At 38.7% G+C, this 17,571-nt stretch overlaps 1 protein-coding gene across 2 annotated transcripts in view; it reads left to right on the forward strand.

Moving 5' to 3' along the window:
• The window catches only part of PHF10 (PHD finger protein 10), a 62,170-nt gene extending 52,735 nt beyond the window's left edge, over positions 1-9,435 (forward strand). For both annotated transcript variants that reach the window (XM_089669695.1, XM_089669696.1), the window contains 2 exons: positions 3,508-3,696; positions 8,541-9,435. In XM_089669695.1, the coding sequence (XP_089525821.1) occupies positions 3,508-3,696; positions 8,541-8,626 (275 nt within the window). In that variant the 3' untranslated portion in view covers positions 8,627-9,435. The remainder of the gene's footprint in view (positions 1-3,507; positions 3,697-8,540) is intronic.
• Positions 9,436-17,571: the final 8,136 nt, after the last annotated feature.

Below are 17,571 nucleotides of genomic sequence, written 5' to 3' on the forward strand. Positions count from 1 at the left end.
CATGTAGAGGCTAGATGACCGAAAATCCTTTCTTATGATTTGGAAGGTTTTGATGATGGATGTCAACTTACTTGTCTGGAGAGGCATCCTGGAGAACATGGTTATCGGAAGAACGGACGTTGCTGATCAACATTCTCAAGCTTGAGGCAGTTCTGCTTGCTCTCCAGCATTGGTCTGCCTGTCATCAAGGCCTCCCTGTCAGGGTGCAGCCAGACAATGCCTGGGCTGTGGCATATGTCTACCGTAGCAGTGGGACAAAAATATTCTGCTGGTGTACCTTTTACATGGAAGGCTAATTTCACCTGGTGTAAGGCTTGCAAGTTTCGAATCAAACCATATATTGTGACACTTACTTGGGCCTTTCAGTCTGTAGAGAGGTCTTTGGGCTTGAATACCATCAAGGGCAGATCTTGGCTTTGATTTTGTTTCAGTGACCTACCACATCCTTTCTTGGTAAGAAGCCTTTTTGCAGGGTGTTGCAAAGATTGTTCTGCCTGTGGGCCCCCTTGTTTCCTTGGGCCTTAATTTGGTGTTAGCTTTACAGATTTCTCCATTTAAGCCTCTCTGAGATTCCTTTTGTCTCTTCTTCTTGGAGTTGGCTGCACATTTCTGCAAAGAACCTTTTCATGATTCTTCAGAATAGAGGTGTTGAGGTCTCTGCTTTCCTTTTTAGCTAAGGCAATGTCCTTGTTCTTTCTGAATCAGGACATTGTGTTGCCATCTTTTTATCCCAATCCTAAATATCTGAAAGAGAGCGAATCACTGTTTGTATGTTGTTCGAGCCATTCAGATTTGTCTGAAATCTACAACCCAATTTCGACTGTCTGATTCCCCGTTTTACCTGAGGGTACTCAGAAGGGTCAGGCTGCTTCTCGGTCCATTATTTCTAGATGAATGCATCACCATTTCACAAGTTTAAGGGCAAGGTTCTTTCCTTCTTCTTGGGCTATTTGGCATCAAACTTCTGTGGTTCAAGTTTGTAGGCTGCTGCCTGGTCTTTTTTCTCATACGTTTTACCTGGCGGATGTTTGCAGGAGCCATTTTTTGGGCGACTGGTCTTGCAAGCGACTTTTGTATGGGGTTCTCCCTTCTCTCCTCTTATGTTCTTTTTTTTTTTTTTGACTTGTTGGCCTTATCGCTGTGTTGCTCACCCCCCATGTTCAGTGCTCTAAGACATCCCAAGTAGTCGTCTGTGTCTTGTGATGTACAATTTAAGAAATTAGGCTTTTTGGTTTACCTGAAATATTCTGTGCTTGAGGTACATCACACGACATGAGGGTCCCTCTCCTTTGTCTGTGTTCCTCATTGCTTACAAAACTGAGGCCTGGTGAGCTGAGTTTTTGTGTCTTTGTGGTTTTTTTTTTTTTTTTTTTGCCCAGTTTTCATTCACCTGAAGGTGGCAGCACAGCCAGAGCAGCCATGAATGTGAAGTAAGCCCATGTCATGTTATATACTCAAAGAAATGATTTTTAGGGGTAAACACAATCATATTTTTTTGGTCTGTTGCTATATATAAAGTGCTACTTCACCTAACATATTTTAGGATACCTTGTTTGAATAACCTAGTAATTCATCTAGTTAATTACAGCTTTTTGATAGGATAGAGATCACAGCACTAATTGTGTGGGTTTTTTTTTTTTTTTTCTTAATTACTCCTTTGCTTTTGGTCATATTTGAGAACTTCAACTTCTTTTGAGATGATCAAACAACCTTGATAGTCTGCTTTAATCACTTACATTAACTGATGATTTAAAACCATCCAAGTCTGCAAAGTTATTATAGTATTTTTGTTTTTTTTTGTCTAACATAATGCTGTATACATTTTCCAAAAAGGTTTCTAATTTGTCAACATACTTTTTTTTTTTTTTTTTTCCCCCCCTCAAGTAGTGCTGTAAACCATCAAGGTGATCTTTAGCAACTTCAGATCATCAGCATTTATTTATTTTAGTAAGGGTTTCCACCTGTAAACCCTGCTTTTTGTTTAGTTTGTGAGGTCCCTTTCAGGTGGGCATTGGCACCCATACTGCATCCAGGAAGGTTGTTTTGGTGTCTGCAGCTGCACACACATAGCCATATGTCACAATTTGACAGCCGTGCAGGGGTGAGTGCACGGCCCCAAACTCAGTGTGTGTGTTTGTGGCCAAGCACCTGCTTCTGCATGGCTGTTGAATTTTGACATGCATATTATACAAGGAGCGCCAAACGCACAAGTCCAAGATAATTTTTAATGAAAACATTGATTCATAGCAGAGTAAACATGTTTCGGGGGCCACACACTCCACCTTCATCAGGTCTACAAAAGTTCAAATAAAAAGGTCTTAAATCTAAAATTAAAAGGTAATAAGTAAGAAAATGAATAAAGGTAACAAATAATGAGTATCATTTGAAGGGTATGTACTCGTTTTGAATATAATAACTGATTCCAGTAAATAGTAGTCTTAAAGATATCTTCCATGCAGACACCCAGAAGTCCCAGTATTCCATTAACAAAAAGAGAAATTAACAGAACAGGCAACCTCTTAAACGCCCCCCCAAATAAAATCAATGCCCCTAAAATGTGTTCTGCTATGATTCAGTTTTATTACCAATTACCTTGGCCACTTGTACATTTATGTGGATTTCCTATTCCTGAGCATAGTCCCTGTTTTTGTTAAGTGCTGCCCAAACTACCCAGTGACAATTTCAGTGACTTATAAAATCTGAATCCAGGGCCAGGTTTGTTCTTTTGTTAAAATGTTCATATGTGGCAGTGTCTGTGCAGTTGCTGCCTCTGCATCCTTTTCTGTAGGTTGCGTTCACGCAGTTAGGGACAAATGCAGATGCCATACCGAACTTCTCCTGTACGTACTGCAGGTGCTGGCCTCCTTTTGAAAGAGGTCTTACATTTTATGTGTCTTTATTTTAATAGTAGACACAGATGTTGTCTGATGAAATACCTGCACATCCTTTACAAAGCACTCACCAAGGTGATAAGCAAAGGATGGTATGGAATGCCCTTTTGTAGAATTCCTACTCCTGGAGAGAGCAGCAAATTTTTGTAGCCTTTTCTAGGGAACGAATACATTTTAAAAAATTTTTGTGGCATTTACATTTTTGTATATTTTTTTAATCAATCGGGGAAGCCTAAATATTTTATATTTCAATATTCAGCACATGGAGCTCTAGGTACATTTTCACGTTTGCCAAAAAGACATGCTTTATTTAAAAAAAAGTGTTGTGTTTTTGTTTTTTTTTTTTTTACAAATTTCAATACTTCAAGCTGAAATGTATGCACACAGTTGAATGAGCCACAGTAGTAACACATACACCATAGGTATAGGGGCCATAGGTAGCTTCCATTAGAAAGGAGTCTGAAGGCAATCAGATTCTGTTGTGCTCTCTATTAGAAAACCCCTTAATGTGCTGTTCTAAACAGGGTAAAGCTGTTTTTTTCATGTGAGATGGCTACATATTTTTTTCTCTTGTTAGCAGTAAAGATAATAATTGTTTTCTATTGTATCTCTTTAGGTCACCCTTCATGCTTGGATATGGTACCAGAATTGGTTGCAGTAATAAAAAAATACCCATGGCAATGTATGGAATGCAAAACCTGTATCATATGTAGCCAGCCTCACCATGAAGAGGATATGATGTTCTGTGACCACTGTGACCGTGGCTATCATACTTTTTGTGTTGGACTTGGTGTTCTTCCATCAGGTATGTTTGCTGATCAGCTCAAAGTCATATAAAACACTTTACAAGGCAGTTCTGCAAACGCACGGGATACATGGAAATGTTAATGATAAGTTCACAATTTTTGGAAATCATGAGCCTGATTTACTTAAGTGTGATGTGAGGCAGAGAATGTGTTTGGGTTTATTCACTTATGAAGTGTTTAAACTTTCAAACTTGGTAATAAAAATTCCACCATTCTGAGCTTAGTCTCAGGTGGATAATTAGGTGTTAAAACACACCACAGGTCACACTTTTACCACTGCCTCTGCCCATAGCCCTTATGAGGTAATCGAGCACTTTCTCCCACCATTTTTCCCCCAGAGCTTTGCTACAGGACAGTTGAAGCATGGTTTGCTGTGTAGTCTTCTACAGACACCCTTACCCCATTTCTGCACATTACTTCATGAGTACCCCCCAGGGGAACACCCTCAATGATAGCAATGTTGAAGACCACACAAAAGGAACCACAGCAAAACTCAAACATGTGCTCTGCTAAAAGGTTTTTGTAAAACACTTAAAACTGCCCTGAGTGATGATGTTCCATTGCACTAGATCTCTGCATCTAATTCTAGCACCATCTCAGGAATGCAACAAGCAGCCTATCTGCCCAAGGCAGATTTCTCTGCAACTATGACAGATTTTCTAGGATCGCTTATGGCCTTAAAACAGCCATCACTGTTTAGAGCTCAAAAGCACCAGGCTTCTCCGTGCCCACTTTACCCTCAGAAGTAGATTTACTTGCTCTGGCAGCTGTAGAAACAGGAGAATGAAGAGGACTCTGAGACATTGCTAGAGGAAACTGTGGAAGATTTCTTACCCACAGTCTCCTTTTATACCTGATAACTATGGCTATGGCACAGGATGTTGCATTCCAGGACCAGTTCCAGCAGAACACTTACAAACATTTTTATCCGCCCTTCTTTTCCGTGTTGATGCTCTCATTTTTATTTGTATGCATAGAATCTATTTGCAAATGCCCAAAAATCCAACTTTCAAAAGTCTTGCTGTACTTCCAGCTTATCCTTCATCTAGTATACATAGTCTTCATTCTAGACATGTCCCAGGCAAAAATGTTCCTCTGGCAAACTTGCCTCTCTAAGATCCCATGTTTAGATCTTAGTGATTTGAAAAGTTTGGGGGGGGTTCTCCTGGACCCTCCTCCCCGCAAGCGGGGCACCTTTGCATGCTCACTCCTGAGCCACCTCTGTTTGTCTGAGACACGCAGAGCATGGCTCAGCCCCGTCCCTGCTTCCTTCTCACTGGCTGTGATTGACAGCAGGGGGAGCTGATGGCTCTCTCTGCTGTCTCAGTCAATGAGGAGAAAAAGGCCCAGGACAGTGTTTGCTCTCATGCACATCGCTGGATCAGGATAGGGCTCAGGTGAGTATAAGCGGTGGCTGAGGGGGGAGCTGGACACGGAAGGTTTGTACCATCATGCATAGAATGCATGAAGGTAAAAATCCTTCAGCCTTTAGAACCACTTTAATATCAAAGACATGCCACAGTGAGATTCTACATGGTGATCCTGGGCCTTATGGTAGCTGCATTCAAGGCTGTTCCATTCACTCCGTTCAGCTCAAGGACTCTACAACACAACATTCTCTTGGCCTGAACAAATAAACTCGTTCTTTCTTTTTGTTTCTCTCCAGTCAAGCAAGGAGCTCCTTAGTTTTGGTGGATCTTCCACCCAGCCTTGGAAATGGGGAAAGTAGTTTCTTTCTTACTCATGGAGGGTGATAACAGATGCCAGTCTCACAGGCTGGGGAGGAATATTTCTGTCTCTCACAGTATAAGGAACTTGGTCAATGGCTTTAACAGCATTGCGGTTTGAAAACCAGGTTTTGAAGGCCAAGGGTATCTGACTCATTCCCAACTTGCTCAGAAAAGCCACTTTGTGAAACTTTTACTACCATACATGGAATCATATTTTGCCTGATGTGAACACAGGCTTTTCAACCTCTGTACTTCTTAGAGATCTCAATTTGGTTGTCTTCCCTGCGGAAACCTTCCTTTTGAACCCATTAGGAAACTCTACGTGGTTGATTTGTCCTGCAAAGTGGCCTTCTTGTTGTTAATCAAGTCTGTCAGATGTGTTTTTAAATTAGTGGCTCTTGTAAGAACCTTTCCTGATTCTTCACAAGGATAACGTGATCTTGGTTTCAAGTACTTTATGGTATTGACTTCTACCTCCGTGAGGACTTTGTCCTTCCTTTGTGCCCTGCTCCTAAGCACCCCAAAGAAATTGTTGTCCATTGTCTAGAATCAGTCAAAGCTGTCAGGGTTTGACAGTCATGGCCTCTGTCCAAAAAATTAACTCTTCATTGTTAGCAGGTTTTTATAAAGGACATTACTTCAAGTTTTACCAGAAGGATATCCAGGATGCAGCCTTTGGCCACAAGGTTCCTTCAGCTGCACTTTGAGTTGGGTCTTTGACCCTTGTTTGTTTTGTTGGGCCTGTTGGCACTGTTCTGTTTGCCTTGTTGTTGCCTACCCTGCAGTTTCATTGCTTGAGGGTGTCCCCAGGTCTATGAATATCCAGACTGTGTCCTGGACTGTATAACAGATTATAATAGCAATAGTGGCTTACCTGTAAATTCCATGTGTTGGAGTACAGGACACAAGCTACCCCTTTTCCGTTGTGTTACTCTGCACTGCTTACTAAAAAAAAAAACTGATGACTGGTGGAGTGGGGTTATATTAGTACTCCTATGTGTACCCTGCAAAGCTTTGCATTGTATTATCACTTGATGGTATTAGCCTATAACCTATGGTCCAAGAATAGTCAAATTCCTTTTAATGAATTTGTTTTATTATGTATGTTTACTTAAGTTCAGAGTATAACTTACTCCTAGGATGTGACAGGTAGCCTTGCCTAAGGGAGTAGTCTGGGATCAACAGTGTATGCTTGCAGTCACTAAATGTGTTCTTGGCTCTATTTACAGTTGTGCTAAAAAGTTTGCATACCCTGGTAGAAATTGTGAAATTTTGGCATTGATATTGAAAATATGACTGATCATGCCAAAAATGCTCTTTTATTGAAGGATGACCATCATATGAAGCCATTTATTATCAAATAGTTGTTTTGGCTCCTTTTTTTAAATCACAATAACAGAAATCACCCAAATGGCCATGATCAAAAGTTTACATACCCTGGAATGTTTGGCCTTGGTACAGACACACAAGGTGACACACTGATTAAAATGCTAATTAGAGGTTAATGTCACACATCTGTGGCTTTTTAAATTACAATTAGTGTTCGTGTATAAATAGTCAATGAATTTGTTAGCTCTTACGTGGAAGCACTGACTAGGCTAGATACTGAGCCATGGGGATCAGAAAAGAACTGTCAAAAGTCCTGCGTATCGTTGACAAAATTTCAGTTTCTGCCAGGGTATGCAAACTTTTGAGCACAACTGCATCAACCCTTTTACACACAGAGTATGTTTTTGTATCACATATGATATTTGATCAGCATGATTTCCTGCAAAACATAGCACAATGTTCATTGCCCATCCCAGACAGCCACATATTGTAAATTTTTAATATATTTCTCCTTTCAAGACTATTGTTGTAGGTTTGCTTTACTACTGTAAATAGTGGAGGCATTTACATTTCACTTTCTCTGGGATTACTGGTTAAATCATTAAAGCCCTGAGAATATGTAACACTAAGTACTTCTGTGGCTGGATGGTCCAGTGATCCTTTAGTGCTGCATAGGCTTCTGTACACCTTTTTAGTAAATGGAGCTACTAAAAGAACATGCTTGCAGCAAAACTGCACCCATACCTTTTTTAAAAAGAAGGGCAGTAGAATGTGAGCTTCCATTGCTGACTTGTTTTAAAAGTGCACTGGGGCTACTGTTAATAGGTTTGTGACTGCAGGTTCTGTACCTTCCACAAGAGAAGTACAGAGGCCGCAATTGATGACCTCTATTGAAAATACTAGTCTTCTCATGTTCATGCAGGTCAGCACAGTTTCCTGGTCAACTACTCAAAATGCTTAAGAAAGAGGTTCTTGCTTGCTTAAGAGACAGATTGTTGAGATTTAAAATCTAACCGTAATTTTTATAAATAATGAATCCAACTGCTCCCCTCTTTCGCCCCAATTAGAGTTCCTACTAAACACTTCAAATTAACAACCCCTGCATAAGGCTACAGGTTTCATGGGGTTAGGTGGCTTTTTCATAATCTTCAGTGAGCTACCGGCATACTGCTTGTGTCTATTTCCCCCATAAAACCTTTACCACCCCTTGCTGGTAGGTCTGTGTGTGCACATATGCAGAACACCATGCTTGTTGGTCCTTAGTCTAGGGTGACCACTGTTTAGAGGTCATTAGTTGGACCCAGAGCTGGCATGTGTGGTAACGGGTAAAGAGGGGCAGTTAGTTCATAATTTTATAAAAGTATTGACTTTAAAGAAGCTACAGGGATAAAACTGTGTGTTTTTTTTTTTTTTTTTTTTTTTTTTTCCTTTTTAATATAGTAAGTATCATAAGAGAGCAATAGTCAAGTTACCCTAATATTTAAATACATGACACAGACTGGATATTCATACACCCTGGATTATAGGCTGATACCTTCAAGTTATTAGACATTGGAAAAGTTTTGCTGGACAAAACCCCCCCTCCCTCCAGCTATGCCCCTATAACCTTTCCCCACTTTGTAAAACCTCATTTGTTTGCTAGTGTCCTTAGGCGATGGACCTGTTCTCCTCTATTTTTTCTTAATTACAAATTTGTATATACTGTACTTTTATTCTATATGAGAACACTGCTTTTGGCTGTTTGTTTTAAAGAAACTAATCACATTCTTGTTTTCATTGTAAAGGTCCCTGGATATGTGACTGCTGTCAGAATGTTCCAGCCACACCAAAAAAAGGAGTTAAAAGAGGCAAAAACAGTAAAGAAGGATAAACTACATGTATTCACATATGCTGATTATACAAGCCTTTGAAAATGGTGCTACGCAACAAAATATTCCTGTTTATCTTAAAATATCTACATTACATCACACTTTTTCACATTTATAAACCAAATAAAAACAAAGGTTGGAATTTACTTAATCTTTCTTAATGTCCTGGGACTTGATGAATACATACATTTTTGTAAAGTTTGCTTTTTTTTTATTCAGCATTTTAACAAAAATAAAAATACATATATAAATATATACCTCATACCAATAGGCTTGGGAAATAAAGAACTGTACACATGCACTGAATAATTCCCATGTGCTGCAAATGTTAAATATGATTCCCTTTTTTAAATGTTTGCCTTTTTATCAATGTAAATTACTAGTCACAAGTGTTAACTTTACAACTAGTTTTGGGTGGTAATAGTCACACAGAAAATTCTGTATGTGATATATTGGTGGGCCGTGTTTGTTGTATGTCATTTTCATGTCATTTGGATTTTTTATTCTCATATATGACTTCGGATACGGTGTTGTCAACTGCAAGTACTGTGCTGTGCTTACCTTGCATTTGTGTGAGCTGTTATTATAGATATTGTGAAACCTCAAAGCTGCTTAAAGCCCAGAAGCATTACACTGTGACAAAATCTGACCACAGGAGTTATAAGAAGTGTGTAAGCTGCTGTGAAATCAAGGGCTTTTCCGTGGGCTCAGATTCAATGGGACCATCTTTTTTTAGTTCTATCAATTTCTGCTGCTTGAAAGTCAAAAATAACTTTTCAGACCTTAACTAAAGCGATACATTTTAAATTTCTGTGTTGTCTTGAGTTTTGATTATTTTTAATTACTTGTGGTTGTCAAATTGTACAGATCCAATTAATTCTACATATGAAAAGATAATAGGATCTTGGCTGCTAGCATGTGGTGAACACTTGATGAGGAGGCACATAAGCTGATTTGTTTTTTACCAGCATAACTGTCTAGTCACAGTTCAGGCAGTCCTTAGATTGGAAACATCAAAAGTGTTAGATACACTTGACTGATGGACTTTGTAAGGGTTATTAATGTGAAATGTTGACTAAAGACATTTTAGATTTCACTTTTATTGGTTGAATGCAGTTACCACAGGCAAAGATGAGATAGATAATCAATGTAAAAGAACCGTAATAAAAACCTCTCAAAATATATAAAATATTTTTTTTTTAACTAGGATGTTTATCCTGGTTATTAAGGTGTTACAACTTTTCATTAATTTAAAAAATGTTAACCGTTACCTGACATTTAGCAAACTAAGCAAGAGAAGAGCAAACCTGATGCTTTCTATCATATGATTTTCCTGGATACAGTGGGAAAATTTTTTTGATCCCCTGCAGATTTTGTAAGTTTGCCCACTTATAAAGAAAGGAAGGGTCAATAAATGTTTATCATAGATGTATTTTAAATGATAGACAGAATATCAACCAAAAATCCAGAAAAAACACATGATACAGGTGTTATAAATTGAGCTGCAGTTCAGTGAGTAAAATAAATATTTGATCCCCAAGCAAAATGTGACTTGGTACTTGGTGGAGAAACCCTTGTTGGCAAGATGTTTCTTGTAGTTAGTTACCAGGTTTGCACACATCTCGAGGGATTTTGGTCCATTCTTCTTTACAGATCTTCTCTAAATACTTAGGGTTTTTTTGGCTGTTGCTTGGCAACTCAAAGCTTCAGCTGCCTCCATCAATTTTCTATAGGAATAAGGGCTGGAGACTGGCTAGGCCATTCCATGACCTTTTTAATGTGCTTATTCTCGAGCCACTCCTTTGAAGATGGGTCTTCCAGCATAACAAAAACCCAAAACATACCGCCAAGGTAAGTGTTCTGGCTGCGCGAAGAAGGTTCTCATTGAAGATTTTACAATATATGGTCCTGTCCACTGGCCCCTCAATGCCGCAAAGTTGGCCTGTACCTTTAGCAGAGAAATAGCCCCCAAATGTTCTTAGCTTGACTTGGAAGAAAAATGATGACTGTGATCCTAATGCCAAAGAGTTCAATTTTGGTCTCATTTGACCAGTGCACTTTCTCCCAGTCCTTCTGCATCATTTATATGTTCATTGGCAGACTTCAGATGGGTCTGCAGATGTGCCTTCTTGAGGAGGGGACCTTGTGAGCGCTGCAGGATTTCAATCCATGGTGGCGTATTGTGTTACCAATGGTTTGTTTGGCGACTGTGGTCCCAACTGTCTTGATCATTCACAAGATCCTCCCGTGTAGTTCTGGGCTGATCCTTCACTCTTCTCATGATCATCCTTACCCCATGATGCAAAGTCTTGCATGGAGCTCCAGATCGAGGGCGATTATTTTGTATTTCTTACATTTGCGAATAATCGCTCCAACAGTTGCCTGCTTCTCACCAAGATTCTTGTTGATGGTCTTTTAGCTCCTTCCAGCCTTGTGTAGGTCTACAATCTTGTCCCTGACGTTCTTTGACAGCTCTTTGGCCTTGCCCATGTTGGTGCCCAAGAAAGAGAGATTCTGTGGATAGGTGTCTTTTATTCGCATATCGAGTTGTTGTTTGGAGCATCTTCTTAAATTGACAGGACTAATCTGTGTACCACATGAGCACATAGCCAGTCCGTGGCAACCAGAATTATTGTTGGTTGCTAGGGGTTCAAATACTTATTTTACTCAGAAAAAACACATGATAAAATGTTATACATTGAGTTGCAGTTCAGTTGATATTCTGTCTTTTATTTAAAATACACCCATGATAAAAAAAAAAAATTATAGACTCTTCATTTCTTTGTAAGTGGGCAAACTTACAAAATCTGCAAGGGATCAAATAATAATTTTCCCCACAGAATGTACATGCTGACTTGCAATACTGAAACCGCTCATGTATACTGACTGGCTGGATTCATAAACTGTATGGCTTGCTAAAGAGCAAATGGATGCACAGAATCCACCTTCTCCAAATAACCCTAAAGTACTTTTATTTCCAAAACTTGGCTTTGGATTACTTTTGGAGTGTGTTTATTATTATTTTTATAAAGTGTATGTTAACCCAAAACCAAAAATGTAATATATTGCAGCCTACTAGTAACTGGTATGGTGGCTGTCTTTTTGTTTAAGCTTCTTTTGCTTTATTTCACCTGGTAATCCTGCAAATAACACTTTTTCTCCCTGGGTGGCTATATCGCTCATCCCACTGTATCTATAAAAGAAACCCATGAATGTCACCCAAGGTTGCAGTTTTGATACAGACTACATGAAGGGATGGCAAATTGTAGATTATAGAAAATGGCTCTGAAGGAAGATCCTTTTTCTATGCAGTTCACAAGAAGTGACAAGGGAATATGCATTTCTGGCACAATCAACAGCTATTTTTTTTGTAAATATTCATGGGTTGTAAAAAGAAAACTTAAGGTATTTCTAAGGAATGTAAGCTACAATATATCACAATTTTGTTCCTGGGTTTAGTTATTTAACCACTTGAGCTCTGAAAGCTTTTACCCCCTTCATGACCAGGCTATTTTTTGCTTTTTGGAACTGCGTCACTTTAACTGGCAATTACACGGTTATGCAGCGCTTTACCCAAAAAAAAAAAAAATTTGTATCATTGTTTTCACACAAATAGGGCTTTCTTTTGGTGGTATTTGATCACCACTGGGTTTATTTTTTATTATATAAATGAAAGACCAAATATTAAAGAAAAGAAAATATATTCCAATTTCTGTTTATAACACATATCCATATCAAATTTCCTTAATGTAGGCCAAAATGTATGCTGCTACATATCTCTGGTTAAAAAAAAAAAAAAAAAATCCAAATAAGTGTATATTGGTTTGTGTGAAGGTTATGGTGTCTACAAACTATGGTACATACTGTATATATTTGAAATCTGATCAGTCCTGATGTACTGACTGCTATCTCATTTCCTGAGGCCCTAAATGCCAGAGCAATATAATTACCACCCAAATGACCTCTTTTTAGAAAATTAGACCGTATGAGTTATATAGTAAGAGACATTGTGAGGTTTTTTTTGTTTTGTTTTTTTTAAGTTCCAATGTTTTCAAAAAGGAAGACATGACATTTTTTTTTTCCCACATACTGGCACCAGTGTAATACAGTGTTGTCATACAACTGGTGTGGTGGTGATTACTGACTGCTGACAGTATGTTTAAAAAAAAATAAATTCAATTTTTTAAAACTTTTTTTTTATCTTTTTAACATACATGGCTATCAGAGTAGCTCAAAGTTACCATAGTGACACACTACTAGTCTGGAGGGTTGATCAGGGATGTCTTTCTTTTTTACACTGTTTTTTGCTTATACAGTGAAGATCACTGTATAAACAATAGCTTTAGCTCTCATGAATGGGTTTCCTATTCCTTAACAGATTGCTTTTCGTTGTGATATGTGATTGGCTAAGCTAATCACATAGTACAGGTAGCCAGGTACCATGTGATCGCGGTGGGCTAATCCCAGATCACAACAGTAAGTAAGCTGGAAAGCCATCCATGACAGGTTGCTTTATCATTTGACCGCTATCACCAATTACAGTGATCACATGATACCCAGTGACTGGTAACAGCGATCATAGAAGGGGCACACTGTGCGCTACTAAGCAGGCTCGGGCTCAATCATGTGTATATATGCTTTTCCACCATGAAGGAAGCTGTAAAGTCCTGGCCAATCTAAGCAAATGTAGACTGCAAATAAATAAATAAAAGGAATGCGCTAATTGAGTAAATAATACAAAGTGAATATAAGAAAAAATATAAAATAAAAAATTTATGCAAAAAATAAATTTATGCAAAAAATAATGTCCAAAAAGATTTTTAATGTCCACACTGTGTTGGAATCACCACAAAAAAAAATGTTTTTAAATCACCCAACTAAGCTCAAAAAAATAAAACAAATACCTTTTTGCTCTAGGCAATGTATAACAAATCAATTCTTGGATACAATACTGTGTAAATCAACGAACAAATTTTCCTCCAATGAAAAGTATTATTGTGTGAATCAACGAAAGATTTTTCTTCAGATAAAAAACCACCATTCAAAGATATAATAAGGATATACCGCAATCCGATTCTTAGATGCGAGAAATGAACGAATTTTCAGATGAAACTCCACCATTCAAGGGTGTAGGTAATTTCAAGGAATATATCTCACGACTCTTTTGTATATTTCCATACCATAGGGACCATGTTTAAAACTCGCTGCACCATGATTCTTTTTTCTTGCCTTTAAACATTGTCCCTATGGTCCCTTGAATGGTGGAGTTTCATCTGAAAATTTGTTCATTTCTCGCATCGAAGAATCTGATTGCGGTATATCCTTTATTATATCTTTTGAATGGTGTTTTTTTTATCTGAAGAAAAATCGTTCGTTGATTCACACAATAATACTTTTCATTGGAGGAAAATTCGTTCGTTGATTTACACAGTATTGTATCCAAGAATTGATTTGTTATATATTGCCTAGAGCAAAAAGGTATTTGTTTTATTTTTTTGAGCTTAGTTGGGTGATTTAAAAACTTTTTTTGTGGTGATTCCAACACAGTGTGGACATTAATTAAAAATCTTTTTGGACATTATGGACACTTTTTTTGCATAATTTTTTATTATATATTTTTTCTTATATTCACTTTGTATTTCCTCAATTACCGCATTCCTTTTATTTGTTTAAGCAAAAAAATTGATTTTTTTTGAGTGGGGAATTTGCTGCTTTGGAGTTAGAGGGTGTGGTGCTTTTCTTATAACATTTTAAATGTAGACTGCATGCTGGCACTGGGCCAGTTGAGTAGAATGCACTCTGCTTCAAAACCGTGAATAGAATCCTGAAACAGATATGTAGCTCAAGTCAAGTGACTTTACAGCTCCCTTTCCCTGTCAGTAGTATTCACTCACATATTAACTCTGTTGTAACGGTTCTTAAAGTTTTGAAAATGAAAAATCAAATAACAGTGTCCATATGTTTTGGAACAAAAATGGAAAAGAACCCTGTTATTTTGGGGGGACTTTAAAGGTACGGACACCTGTATCAAAGTTTAGTTGATATAAAAAGTTTAATCAATTTTTTATTGTACAAAATATTAAATTCCCACAACCCACATATACAAGCGTTTGTACATACACAATAACCACAGATTTAATACAAACACAAAGCGGGCTTTAAGTCATAATAGGACACTTGACGTGTTTCGAGACTTCAACCATTCTCTTCTTCAGAAGTGCCTAAATAGGACAAGAGACCTACAACAAAAGTGTATATCATTACATATAATTAAACACAATTACACAGGGAACACTTACACTAACCCTGCATCAAGTTATGGGTGAAGAGAGCTGCCACAGTTTTTTTTACAAACAGAACCAAGGTACATACAGTGGATATAATAAGTCTACACATCCCTGTTTAAAATGTCAGGTTTCTGTGATGTAAAAAAATGAGACAAAGATAAATCATTTCAGAGCTTTTTCCACCTTTAACTACTAGCCTACAGCGCACTTTTACCCCCTTCCTGCCCAGGCCAATTTCCAGCTTTCAGCGCTGTCACACTTTGAATGACAATTGCGTGGTCAGGCAACATTGTACCCATATGAAATGTTTATCATTTTTTTTGAGACCGATAGAGCTTTCATTTGGTGGTATTTAATCACCTCCTGGGATTTTAATTTTTTCTTAAACCAAAAACCACTGAAAATTTGGGGGGAAAAGTGGTTTTTCTTAGTTTTTGTTATACAATTTTGTAAATAAGTGAGTTTTCTCCTTCACTGATGTGCGCTAATGAGGCTGCAGTGATGCACACTGATAGGTGGCACTGATGAGGCACTGGTAAGTTGCACTGATGGGCATTGACAGGCATCACTGATGGGCACTGAAAGGCAGCACTGATACATGACATTGATATATGGCACTGACTGGCACTGATAGGCGATACTGATTGGCATTGATAGGTGGCACTGGCTGGTACTGATGGGTGACATTGAAAGGCAGCTCAGATGGGCACTGATATGTGGCATTGATGTGCACTGATGGGCACGTGGCACTGATGAGCACTGACTACTGGCACTGATGGACACTGACAGGTGGCACTTCTGGGGCCACACTGATCATCGGTCTCCTGATGATCAGTGTACATGTCCACTCTGCGGAAATTCGATTACCGTCTCTCCTCTCCTCTCGAGCTGTCAGCGTGACAGTTCAAGAGGATAGAAATGCAGATAACCAGCATTTCCGTGTTTACATGTGATCAGCTGTGATTGGACTCAGCTGATCACATGACCAAGCCGACATCTTTGGCTCTTTCTGTGATCCGCTGTGTCCGAGGGACACAGCGCACCGGCGATCGCCGCACTGCGCGCTCCCTGAGCCACGGATGCGCGGTGAGAATGGAAGGACGTCATATGACGTCCTATCAGAACGAGAGAACCACCTTGCGCCTGTCATTGTACTATAGGGCGGGTGGAAGGTGGTTAATGTCCTATAAACTACAACTCAGTTGAACAACAAACTGAAATCTTTTAGGTGGAGGGAAGTAAAAAAAAAAAAAAAACTAAAATAATATGGTTGCATAAGTGTGCACACCCTTAAACTAATACTTTGTTGAAGAACCTTTTGATTTTATTCCAGCACTCAGTCTTTTTGGGTATGAGTCTATCAGCATGGCACATCTTGACTTGGCAATACTTTGCCCACTCTTCCTTGGAAAAATGCTTCAAATCTGTCAGATTGCAAGGGCATCTCCTGTACACAGCCCTCTTCAGATCACCCACAGATTTTCGATCAAATTCAGGTGTGGGCTCTGACTGGGCCATTTCAAAATTTTAATCTTCTGGTGAAAGCATTCCTATGTTGATATGGATGTATGGTTTGAGTCGTTGTCATGCTGAAAGATGAATTTTCTCTTCATGTTCAGCTTTTTAGCAGAAGCCGGAAGGTTTTGTACCAGTATTGACTGGCACTTGGAACTGTTCATAATTCCCTCTACCTTGATGATGGCCCCAGTTCCAGATGAAGAAAAACAGCCCCAAAGAATGATGCTGCCACCACCATGCTTCGCTGTGGGTATGGTGATTCTTCTGGTGATGTGCAGTATTTGTTTTTTCACCAAACTTATCTTTTGGAATTGTGGCCAAAAAGTTCAACCTTGATTTCATCAGACCATAACACATTTCCCACGTGCTTTTGGGAGACTTCAGATGTGTTTTTGCAAAATTTATCCGGGCTTGGATGTTTTTCTTCATAAGAAAAGGCTTCTGTCTTGCCACTCTACCTCATAACCCAGACATATGAAGAATACAGGAGATTGTTGTCACATGTACCACACAGCCAGTACTTGCCAGATATTCCTGCAGCTCCTTTAATGTTGCTGTAGGCCTCTTGGCAGCCTCCCAGACCAGTTTTCTTCTCGTCTTTTTCATCAATTTTAGAGGGACGTCCAGCTCTTGGTAATGTCACTGTTGTGCCGTATTTTCTCCACTTGATGATGACTGTCTTCACTGTATTCCATGGTATATCTAATGCTTTGGAAATTCTTTTGTACCCTTCTCCTGATACCTTTTAACAATGAGACCCCGCTGATGCTTTGAAAGCTCTCTGTGGACCATGGATTTTGCCATAGGATGCATCTAAGAAAACTTTATTTGGGGTTAATCAGAGGCAGTTTAAATGATGGCAGGTGTGTACCGACTCCTATTAAGCATGATTTTGAATATGATTGCTTAATTCTGAACACAGCTACATCCCCAGTTATAGGAGGGTGTGCACACTTATGCAACCACATTATTTTAGTTTTTTTTATGTTTACCCCCCCCCCCCAAAAGATTTCAGTTTGTTTTTCAATTGAGTTGTACAGTTTACAGGTCACATTAAAGGTGGAAAAAGTTCTGCAATTATTTATCTTTGTCTCTTTTTTTTACATCACTGAAAGCTGACATTTTTATATCCACTGTATGCA

This window comes from Staurois parvus, unplaced genomic scaffold (assembly GCF_062004578.1).
Source record: "Staurois parvus isolate SC_StPar_1 unplaced genomic scaffold, SC_StPar_1.0 ptg000081l, whole genome shotgun sequence".
Classification (NCBI taxonomy): Eukaryota; Metazoa; Chordata; class Amphibia; order Anura; family Ranidae; genus Staurois; species Staurois parvus.